Here is an 11,750-nt window from a genome sequence, read left to right as displayed (position 1 = left end):
TAAGTGTCCCAGTAATCAGCATGCAACGCCAGAGCCCTGCAACTGATAAAACCTAAGTGGAATACACCCATTAAGTAGTAGTTCCAGCTGTAGTTTTCCTGCTATGATGTAGCACAATGTTTGCTATGACAAAGCTCAATTACTTTAGCTCCATAACCATCAACGCATTTAACCACACACATTATGCCAGTTAAAGATTTGGAAACATCCAGATTATTAAACATCTTCCAGTCCGACAAAGTGCCCCTAATTTGGTCTCTTCTGCCATCTAGTGGACAAAAACATACTTAACAAAGGCTAAGAAGAGATTTTCAGAATAGATTTTTTTTTATTATTTTTACAAATAACTTATCTGTTACAAAGACAGTTTTCCCAGCTAAAATCAAAAAAACACTTTAGATATCCAAATTATTTTTTTCCATTGAATAAAACATGAATAAACTGCCTCTTCACACCAAGGTGCAGATAAATCTGAAAAACTGTTTTGTTTTCGGATTGGAGAAAGGAAAAAGTATGGCGTTAAGTGCTTAAGAGACAATAATTCATCTTCTACTTTTAAATGGGGTTTAAACAATACTAAAATTTGGATTTTAAAATGGTACTCAGATGTGACAGAGTAGATTATCAATACAAAACCAATAGTTCCAAAGGCACTGATGCAAGGCAACATTTCACAAACGTGGAAAAAACAAAACAAAGTAACTACTCCACAGTTAAGGTAAGTTAATGACAATAAGTAAACTTTAGAAACACCCTCATCAATAAAAGCTTAGGAGGATGAAATGAGCCAAATAAAAAATAAGAGTATACAAAGTGGACAGTCATGTTGTGCTTACATTTTGCTAAAAACAAGGCAAAAAAGCCTCGTCTCCTTCCAAGATGTAAAAATTCTGACCTGTTGTATATAAGGCACAGGACCCATATGAATGTTTCTACATCACAGGAACCCTTTAAACAGAAACATTCACTTTGATCTTTGGTACCTCACAAAAACCCAATTCAGGTGCAGAGCAACATGGAAACGTTTAACCCAATCAGCTGTTCCAGGAGCACTTTGACATCAATCAGCAGTAACATCCTGATTGTACTGGAAAATGAGTGTCTCTTTGCACTGAGGTGAAGTTGTCCCCAAACATTAAACCTACATTCCAGTTGTCAGATAAGATGGCAGTGTGTAATTTTGCTTTTTGACCCCTTCCCTTCCCCCAACAGTCCCGACATATTTGGCGTCCTGAAAAAAAAAAAAAAAAAAAAAAAAAAAAAAAAGACTTGTCCATCGCCTTCCACTTTGCTGCATCTGCAGATCGTACACAGGACACTCAGCAATTACACAAGCAATGAACGGACCAGGCAGACGTAGCTTTATGATGACTGCAGGGGTTTTTACTGCTCTGCTCCTCTGCTTCTGCAAGGCTTCAACTCTCACAGAAATCAAGTATAAAGCTTAAAGGGAGCATGATGCTTATTTGTTTGAAAGAGGGAAACAAAACAAGACAAAAAAGTTAATAAAGTCTATTAAGCTATACTTACAGGAAATACAAGTGATTCATAGTGTGAGGAAGAAGGCTTTTAAGGCACATTCTAAAAATATGTACAGTAAAATGCTCAAGGGGGAGTTTCTGCCTCCGTGTACTGTACACAAAGCATGCAACTTTTTTTTTTTCATGAACTCATGATTGAAGAGACAGAAAAGGGATACTGAATGGGGAGGACAAGAGGCACGTCTGAGTGCCAGCGACAATGACTGTTCCCCTTTGGCATCCTCTAGAATAATCAGCAAACAAACTTTAAAATCCATGATTAGTCTGTTAGTTTTCCCTTCAGATGGAGAGCAGTGGCTGAACACAGTTCCCAATCCCCGGTCAAGCCACCACAGAGGAAGAAAAACTCAATTAAAAATCAGCAAAAGGCACATTGGCACCTGTGTAGGTATGTGTGCCGTCATACTGCAGGGCCACACTTGTAATACTGTAAGTGGGAGCAGCGAGGTATCCCCAGGGTTAAAGTGTCACCCGTTGAGCAAAACATGGGGAAGTGACCCCACGTGATCCGAGTCTCTAAGGTGAGGTATCATCCGACTCTGCCAGCCTTTATGAAAAATCACAAGCTGTAAACACTATCCAGTCAAGCCTTCAGTGGACAGCATTCTACAAACCTTAGAGAGGAGAAAAGAAAAAAAACAAAAACAAACAAGAACAACGGGCCACATGATGCAGGATGACTACACCCCATCCCAGTTTTCATACAACTAGGGGAAAAAAGAAACAGAAAGGGCCCTTTTCTATTCTAGGCTGGTAGAAGACAGGTGGGCAGACGAAGGGGCGGCGCGTCGCAGCCTTTTTGGCTCAGAAGTGCCGCGGGAACTCGCACTGTTCACAGCGGTTGAGGGCGGGATGGTTGAGGAAGGTGCAGGCGGTGCAGCTCCACTGCGTCCCCTCGTCCTCCTCCTGGTCTGAGATGGGCTTCACAATCTTACTGCCCGAGTCTGTGAAGAGGAGGAAGAGGAGGTCAGTACACAGGAGAAGTTCAGCCCGCCAAGGTTATCCATGAAGTGATGTAAACAAGGACATGAAAATTATATATGTGGCTGTGGTGACGGAAACACTTCGGTGTGAGTGATTACATGCAGTAATCTGATATGATAGAAAAGGAGATAAACATTTTTCTTCCACAAATGTTTCTTAACTTAAAAAAGCTTCTTGTTTTTTTTAAATTGTGAAATACTGGATTTTTTCACCTGTTCAGGACTCTAAATTCAATTCAGTTCAACTTAAAACGGTCCCAAGACAGAAACCACTGCTAGGGGCCTCTGGATAGTGTTGTGTTGCATAACCTTTTCTAACCCTACTCTGAAAATGATTTCAACACTATGATAAAGTCAAACATTTTAGATACATTGCAAAATGTGTAAAAAATGATGTAAAATGTAAAGATATGGATTGTAGTCATAACCCACTGTTTTTGATTTCAGTATTGACCTTTAATAACCCATATTGGTACAACCCTGATCACACATTAATGTAACAGTGAAAGCTCCCTCAGTGAAATTAGTACTATCAACATTTTAGATGCTTTAGGGGCCATACTGGTGGTTTTGCATTTGTTGGCCTGTTAGGTCCACATCCGGTGTATTTTAGTAACACTGTATTCTGTAGTTCATTATGTAACCATAAAAAGACAGCATGCAATAATTAAATGGATGAAAAGTAGATATTACAAAGTACAACTGAATCCTGACCATATGCCGGACTTGACCTTAGCACGTAAGGCTAAAATGGAAGATACCCTTGGAAGGGGCAATTAAAGAAAGCTCCTGCTCCTCAGAAGGCTGCAGTTGCAAATACAGTGCCTTCTTGAAAAGGCAAGATAAACATCTGACAGTTATATATTCAATTACAGTATATCAGTAGGATTAGAACATGGGCCAGTACTAATGTAGTAACTACAATATCAGAAGTATACTAAAATGAATCTAAATAGTGTGTCCAGTGAAATGAGGAATGCCCAGACATGAACATGTAACTTTTTTTTTAACTTACCAATAGATAAAGTACCTTTGGGTTTGGGTGGGACAGGACCAAGAAATCCAATGTTATCATAAAAATTATGCATTGCACTGGGATTAAAGTGTGGTCCTGTAAACAGAAGGAAGAAGAGTAGGTTTACTTTCCTATTTAATAGTGGATTTACATTTCTCACAGTACTTTCAAGTCAACACCTGGAGTAAGCACATATATACACTCAGTTTTACACAAAACGATCAAAAGATACACCACAAGCACCGGTGTGGTGCAAATATGTCTTTTCCTAAAAGAGATTATGAAGCTAAAAACAGCTTGGTGTGCATGACTGTGCTTTGGCATCATAACTGATCACAGTTATGACTAAGATTATTCAACATCTGGGGTTAAATCCCAGGTATCACCAGGTCAGTGACTTCCTTCGCCGGTGTAAACCAGCTGGTCGGTCAGCAGCTCGATCTCAGCAGTCAAGTGCTGCCAGGAGGCCAATAAATCCCTCGTTACCAACCAGCAACAGGATGCAATTCAGGAAGAACTGGCAGTTAATAGTACAATGGCAGCAGCTTGACTGCGTGTGCAGAGAGGATGTGAGCAGGCCTGACCAAAGGGCCACAGCTGCGGACCCTGGATCAAATCTGACCTCCCTCTTTTATTCTTATACAGCACAGATATGTACATACGCTGAATGTCAGTTTAACATACCCAAACACCATAAAACACTGAATACTAGAGAGAGAGAGAGAGACAGAATCACACCTCTTGTTTGAAGGAGATCAATTTCTTTGGTGAGGCAATCAATGTCGATCTGCAGTAACCTGTTTCTGCATCGCAACTGCTTCATTTCCTCAATCTGAAAGAGAACGACACAGGACGGTATCAGCCCTCAGACACAGCCAGCTCTACAGCACTGAACGTTGGACAGCCTGCTTTCATAGTCAGTGGAGCAGATCTGTGACCGTGTCAGGAGGAGAGCGGCTCCACTCTCCAGAGCTGGCTCGCCTTGGTAAACAACAGAACCAAGGAGCTACTGAGCTCAGCAACACCAGCCAATTAACCTCCGCAGCCACTTCCCCCTCTGTTGACTCAAACTGTAATAGCTGACTTGACAAAAAGCTGAACCCGTTTCAGATGAAGTGCTGCTTCACAGCTGCAAGTCTAACATAAACATAAAGCTGTGCAGAAAATGAAAAGACATGTTCATTTTAAGCTTTTCTTTGAACTCTCACAATCACAGTGAACAGAGGAAAGAAAAGCTCGAACAGTGATAGTATCACTTCTCTCACTCGGTCCCTGAAGTAGCTGCAGAACTTGCTGCAGTGCTCCAGAGTGAACTGTGAAGTGAATCTGAAGACTTGTGTGCTCTGTCTGATTGAAAATATGGAACGATATCAGCCAAATCATAAACAGACCCTGTAATCAACATAGTTTCAGGGTGTAGGAGCGCGGATGTGCCATGAGCTGGAATCAAGAATGGCAATGTGACCCAGATCATTTTGTTTTGTCTGTTCAGCCTTTTATCTGTCAGCAATAACCAGTAAAAAACATTTGTTTGCAGTTATGAAAAACATCTCTGATGACTCTTAATCACATACATTTCTGAGTTAACTGCTAATAAAATCGTAATGAACATACTGAATTGATTGATCTGCCGGTAAAAGATGATCGTTAGAGTTCCTTGACATTTTCCCTTTCAAACATCCCAACTTTTCTACATTCTGGCTGGTTTTATCTGGGAAACATTGCTACCAAGTTATATCACACTGTAGATGATTACTGTTCTCAACAATAAATATCACAACCCTTGCATCCAGCGGTCTAGTGTTTAAGTCTCATAGCATATAACCCATAGGTCCCTTGTTAGATTTGGTCCGGAGACCTTTGCAGCATTAGTCCTATCTCTCCTCTTATTTCCTGTCAGGATTTTAACATTAACTTTCAAATTAAAGCGAAATGTCAAAAAAATGTATCTAAAACGATGTTCACAATGGACAGATTTATATCTTCAAAATCACTGAATTAGGCTTACAGAAGGAATTTGGGAGGCTGAGTTGGATCTCTCCAGCCGTCTCCTGGTCAGGTCGTTCTCCATCTCGTTGACCTCCTCTTTTAGCTTCTCCAGCTTCTTCTTCTTCAGCTCCAGCTCGTGCCACAGCCTCTCCATGCGAGCCTTCTGATGGACCAACAACGCTGGAGAACACGCACACACAGACAGTACTGTCAGCAGCTGTATCCTCTGAGCTATGTTCATTCTTTTCTAGTAAACTTTACTGACAATCGTTTCATTTGTTTCAATTCAGAATGACACATAATCAAAAGAGGGAAAGAAATTCAAAGAATATTGTATTGAGACTTAAAACGGCAGATCAAAGAGGGAACATAACAAAAACTGCTCACAACAATCCCTTCAAGGAAAATTGTTGTGCATTCACCAGTTAAACCAGTTTTAAAGCATAATTCCATGTGGACAAAAACAACTTGTAAGGAGAGACAGGGGAACTACATCAGACTCCTCACTGTTGTCCATCAGTCTGGGTTTCATCACCTATTGTGGTAACACGAACAGATCAGACGTATCCAGGTTAGCAGACCGCTGCAGGCAAATTCTGCTGCAGCGTTTAATACAGAACCTTGATCTGCTCAAGTCTCTACAGCACGTTTCCCATAATTTCTAATGACAGGTTGCAACACCTCCAACATACACACACACACACACACACACACACACACACACACACACCGGATAAACAACACTCTCTCTACTGCTACACACAAACACATGCCACTTCACAAGTTGTCGAAAGTCTCCAAATACGAGTCACACAGTGTGAGAGCATGAGCTAAATGTAGAAAATGTGAATGTAAATGCTGTGTTTACCCAACACTCGAACAGCTCAATATAAAACAGAACATGAAAAGGCTAAATGAAGCTGACTTTTCTGTATGTGCTGGCACGAGTACATTTTGTTTACATACATGTGGTGCTGTCGATTTGTTGTGCTACACTGGCAACATAGTCTGTACTTGCAACTTGGTTGGGTGATGTATCTAGTTTGGCTATAATGAAGGCAAATGGGCCTAATTGTTAATAACGAACTGTTAATAGACTTGTGTTTGGCGCTTAGATTCACCTATTATTTTATTTATTACGTGCTAATGAGCATCTGCTTTCCTACAGACTACTAAAAACACCATCCAAATGTATCATTTATGTGAAAGTGTGTTTAAAGCTAGTCTTCTTGGCAAACCCATCTCCTTATTTTGTCATTTCAAGTAAGCTGTGAAATAGATGGCAGAGTTTTCTTCTTTACATGAACCCATCTTACACCTGATTAGACAAATGTGCCACAGTCAAACTGGAAAAAACTGGTAGCTCTTCTGAAAACATTGTCTAATTTCTCCTAAACTATCCACCAAATAAAGTTGAGGTGACAAATAGGGCACGCAGTTACGGAATAACACTTAATTTTCTATCTGTAACGCCTAGTTTTAATTGTTGTTTATGGGATTCTGGAATTTGGGGAGGCAAAGAGTCACTGAATGATTCTTAGATCAATGGTCCATGATCTGGTGCGCATTAGACTACATGACATCTGCTTCCAAAAGGTTCATTATTTATCCAAAAAAAAAAAAAAAGCAAATTTTTGCTGTGTGAGCTTACTAAGCCATTACACAAAAACAAACACATCAAAATAAATATACGTGTTCAAAAAACCCACAGTGTCCAGAAGAACTGCTTCCAGAATCAAAAGGGTAATTTTTGGCACCAGGTGTGAAGTGTTATTTGATTGATCCAAATAGACTTTACTAACATGTCTTCACTTGCCAATAAGATTATAAAATTATGTAATTACAATAATGTTATTATGCTGCCAAACAGTTCTGGTGTGAATGCATACTGCTGAGGGTTAACATGTTTAATTCCCCTAGGATGGAGTTGTAGCAGCGGAAGTGAAGCAAAATCTGTCTGAATATAAAACCCCAACACAGCATGTCTCAGCAGTATTGCTCTTGTGTCCATGAGCATTCAATGCACATCAGAATAGTTTAAAACTTCAGTGTTTTCCCAGTTTAATGTGAGCTTTAGATTAATGTTTTGGTGTTGGTGGTCATGGTCAGGGTGGTGGGGGCTTGGTGGGGTCCTCCCCAAAAAATGTTTACGTTTTTCAATGACAAATATGTAATTTCACATCATATTGGGCCATTATTTTCACCACATGTCTGAACAAAGAATTGGAAAAGCTAGAGCAGATAATAAATAACCAACAGCCAAAGATCAGTCTACTGAGGAGGAACTACAAACTTTAGATTTGGAGAAAATAATTTGGTTGGTTATGATTCTCTCCACAGTGATTTAACATTTATGGCACAGCATGTTTTGGACATCACCCCCTTAAACCCTGTTAATATGACCTCAGAATAGTTATAGATACGATTGTTCATGTTTGCCTTTTGTGTGCAACACGAGAAACCTCCTCCCTTCTGAGGTGCATTTTATTTGCACATTAAAATCCAAAAATTAATAAAATACAGCTATCAGTTACTTTCTATTGAACTAATGTTGAGTTACACAGCAGCTGTGTAGCTGCTGTAGAAGCTTTCCTGCTCAGCTCAGTCTGAAGGGGAGGGGAGATGTTAGCTAACTTAGCGAAACAACAGACTTTTCTTGGTCTTGAATGCTCCGTACTTGTATAGCGCCTTTCTAGTCTTTTCGACCACTCAAAGCGCTTTTACACTACATCTGCATTCACCAGTCATACACATTCATACACTGAGCCTAAGTGCTCAAACGGAAACTAACATTCACACACATTCATACACTGGCGGAACAGCTGCCAGGGGCAAATCGGGGTTCAGTATCTTGCCCAAGGACACTTCGACACGCAACCAGGGGGAGCCAGGGATTGAACCGCCGACCTTCCGATTAACGGCCAACCCGCTCTACCTCCTGAGAAGCCGACACTCTGTAACAGACACTGACTGACATACCTACTGACAGAATATTTGCCTCCGCTCGCGTTCAGCGTCACTTTCTGCCACTCGGACAATCAAACACTCGCTACGCACCTCCTGATTCCTTACAGGAGTTACGCTGTTTTAACAGCATCTGTCACGTAGATGTTTTGTATAGAACGAGGAGAGGAAGCGAGCCAAGCATTGAGTGTTGCCGTGCTCCCACAGTGTGCGAGTGAAAACATTTGTAGCGCATAGTTTAATTATCGTGGGAAATTTTTGTAGGAAAAAACGAGTTAGACAGGTGTGTCTTTATCAGGTACAACCTTCAACGTGACTATGTTGGTGTCAATATGCATTTTTCAAAGCCAAAGCTGATATAGTAGAAGGAAACTGTGCTGATGAGGCTCAGCAGCAGAAGCAGCATGCTTGAGGCGAAGCCCCTCTTGGTGGTAGTCACAGCCGGTGACTCACACGTAATACAGTGAAAAGCCCAAAAAAGGAAACAGCAGTGTTCTCTGACACGATTGACTCACACTACAGAATCCTCCAGACTCGGGGGTCGTTGAAGCAAACACAGCATTTAGTGTGGAGGACTCACACTACCGTCATCACACACCGGCCCTCAGAGAGAGAGTCACCTTTGCTTTTATCTGCCTCACGGAGACGGACATGCAGAGCAGCGTTTCTACACTGACTGAACATGAGTGACAGCAAGTATACACAGTTTGGCTCAAGAATTACATTACGGTCAATGTTATGGAAAGAGACACAGTATACTTTGTGGTAAAATTACTAAAAGCATTTAGACCTACTGCTACCTACAGCAAAAAAACATCTGTATAGTTTCTCATTGGTGTTACAGGTTTCTTGTCTGTGCACTCTCTAAACAACCAACAAACAGTGAATCAAACAATTCTAATAGTTTTTGGCATTTTTGTCTGTTTGGTCCAAGCCGTGGGTGTTAACTCCTTATCTAAAGTATGTATTAGCAAACTTGCAAGGATATAAGAGCTGCTTCAAGAAATTGGCAGACACCTCTTTGTAACGTTAGCTATAATATCAAGTAAAACTGTAAAGAATAATCAACACCGTATAAAAAGATTTAAAGGGTTTGTAATTACTTGTTTATAATATATTATCGAGTATGCACTTAGGAATACTTGTTTAAGTCTTTTGTTGAATTTCTTGTGCATTTGTTTCTGTTGGTGCATAAGGACAGGGAATATGATCAAACTGATGATACTTATCAGGCATTGCTCACCTTGTGTGTACGCTGCGTCATCTGAGCCCATGCTGAGTCTGCGAGGCTCACTCGGCCTCTCCCTGTGTGGCGACAGCGGGTCTGAGAGATGGAGGGGGTCTGGCTCCACAAAGTGGTGGTCTGAGGGTAGGCTGAGGAGGTTGTTGGGCTCAAACGTAGGGGACACCACTCCAGGGGACACAGCTGGGGGCTTATTGGGGGACACCGTGATTTTAAAAGTGTATTTGGTGTTGGGCTGAGTCACCACCACACGTGGGGAAGAAGCTGTGCCTCCCCCTCCCACCGAGGTACGGGACTTAGGAGGATGGTGGTGGATGTAGGCGGGGCCCATGCTCACTTGGCCCCCCATGTTCCTGGCCCCTGAGGGACCCTGCAAGGGAGGGTTGGCTGAGATGTAGACTGTGGGAGGGTTCCTTCCCCCACTGTCATCGCTGGAGGCATTAGCAGAAATGTAAAACTTGGGTTGGGAGCGGGAGCCGGCTGAGGCCACAACGGCCTCCTCAGAGGGAGTGGTAGCAGCAGTAGGCGGGCTGGCAGAGATGTAAACAGTGGGCTGGCTGCGACTCAGACCTGGGCCTCCGATAGAGAGAGGGGTGGTGGGGACAGTAGCCACCCCGGTTGAAGAGGAGGAAGAGGAAGGGCAGGAGGAGGAGGTGGAGGAGGACCGGGGCCCACTGCCTGTCCGCAGCACGGCTGTCGTGGTTGTGGAGTTGCTCCTCTGAGGAGATTCAAGTTTGATCTCTATCTGATTCTTCCGTGGGCCGGTGGAGATGTTCTGGATGTTGTACTGGCTGATGGTAGACAGGGATGTGGGCATGACAGAGGAGGAGGAAGAGGAAGAAGAGCACGAGGAGACACCAGAGGAAGAGGCCTGGCTTCCAGTGGGAAGAATGGAGGGCGCCTGGGGATTTGTGGGAGAGCTAATTGGCATGTAGACGTGAGAAGTCTGGTGGCCCTGGGTCTGGTGCTGTGAGGTATGTGAGGAGGAGGCATGCTGAGGGCCGGACCAGGAGCCGGACAGGGAGGATGGGTGTGAGATCTGGTAGATCTGCTGCAGGGGCTGGGAAGTGGGGCTGTACTGGGCCCTGCCTCCCTGCTGGTTCTGCCGAGTGGTACCGGACTGGCTAACATAGGGCCTGATGTAGATAGAGTTACCCTGTGGACTGCTGAGGCCCGACTGTGGCCCACCGTGTATGTGCAAAGAAGTGGGGGTGTTCCGACCTGTCTGAATATTAGGGGCTAGCGTAACGGTAATGGGGTTGAAGCGTGGCGTCTGCTGGACACCCATAGTCGTTGCTTTGACACCCAGAGGGTAGAGTCCAAGGTGCTGTGGAGGCTGCGGTTTGCGTGTGGGCTCCATCACACCAAATACATTGAGGCTGGAGGGCACCTGCACTGGTGCTGACTGGGGCTCCTGCTGAAAGAAGTCACTGTTGGGGGCCTGGCCTGTCTGGAGGGGCCCGTCACTCAGGCTGTGGGCCAGCGTCCGGCTGCCGTTCATTCTCAGGCCGTCCCGAGCTGGGGCCACATGCACATTCTGAGACTGCAGGCCCAGGTTCAGCTGGGTCATGTGATTACGGAGCCTGGTGATGGTGGGGTCGTCAGAAAAGCTGAGGTTTCCTTCTTCACTGTACAGATAGGCCGGACTGACCTGGGACAAGTATTCACAGCAGGCGTCTAAATTGTTGTTGTTCTGAAGGAAAGAAAGAGGAAATACAGTTAGTACGCAATATCAATGTTTCAGATGACAACAATGCTACCATTCATACCCGTTTCATCCCATCCAATCAAACCATAACATTCTTCACTACTTTGTTAAATTAACTTCTATATGTAACTCCTAACAATGACACACAGAGCTTTGTCTAACTGACATAATTATAGTTAGGGAAACACAGGACAAACCAGCTAAATGTATGGCATTACCCTGGTTCATTTGTTGCACTACTGGAGTTTTGGGGCCGATGTCTATTTCTAACAATCATCCATCCATTTATGTATATTTAAAAAAAAAA

General features: G+C 43.0%; 1 protein-coding gene across 3 annotated transcripts in view; it reads right to left on the bottom strand.

Moving 5' to 3' along the window:
• Nucleotides 1-308: 308 nt before the first annotated feature.
• The window catches only part of tab2 (TGF-beta activated kinase 1 (MAP3K7) binding protein 2), a 44,346-nt gene continuing 32,904 nt past the window's right edge, over nt 309-11,750 (bottom strand). For 2 of the 3 annotated variants that reach the window (XM_046060148.1, XM_046060147.1), the window contains exons 3-7: nt 9,736-11,428; nt 5,548-5,708; nt 4,278-4,371; nt 3,540-3,635; nt 309-2,485 (exon numbers count right to left, since the gene is read on the bottom strand). In XM_046060148.1, coding sequence (XP_045916104.1) covers nt 2,346-2,485; nt 3,540-3,635; nt 4,278-4,371; nt 5,548-5,708; nt 9,736-11,428 — 2,184 coding nt within the window. In that variant the 3' untranslated portion in view covers nt 309-2,345. The remainder of the gene's footprint in view (nt 2,486-3,539; nt 3,636-4,277; nt 4,372-5,547; nt 5,709-9,735; nt 11,429-11,750) is intronic. The other variant, XM_046060149.1, reaches the window with a different exon arrangement.

Source organism: Micropterus dolomieu, linkage group LG10 (genome assembly GCF_021292245.1).
Source record: "Micropterus dolomieu isolate WLL.071019.BEF.003 ecotype Adirondacks linkage group LG10, ASM2129224v1, whole genome shotgun sequence".
Taxonomy (NCBI): domain Eukaryota; kingdom Metazoa; phylum Chordata; class Actinopteri; order Centrarchiformes; family Centrarchidae; genus Micropterus; species Micropterus dolomieu.
Note: the sequence above shows the minus strand (reverse complement) of the source record. Positions and strands in the feature narration are given on the sequence as shown.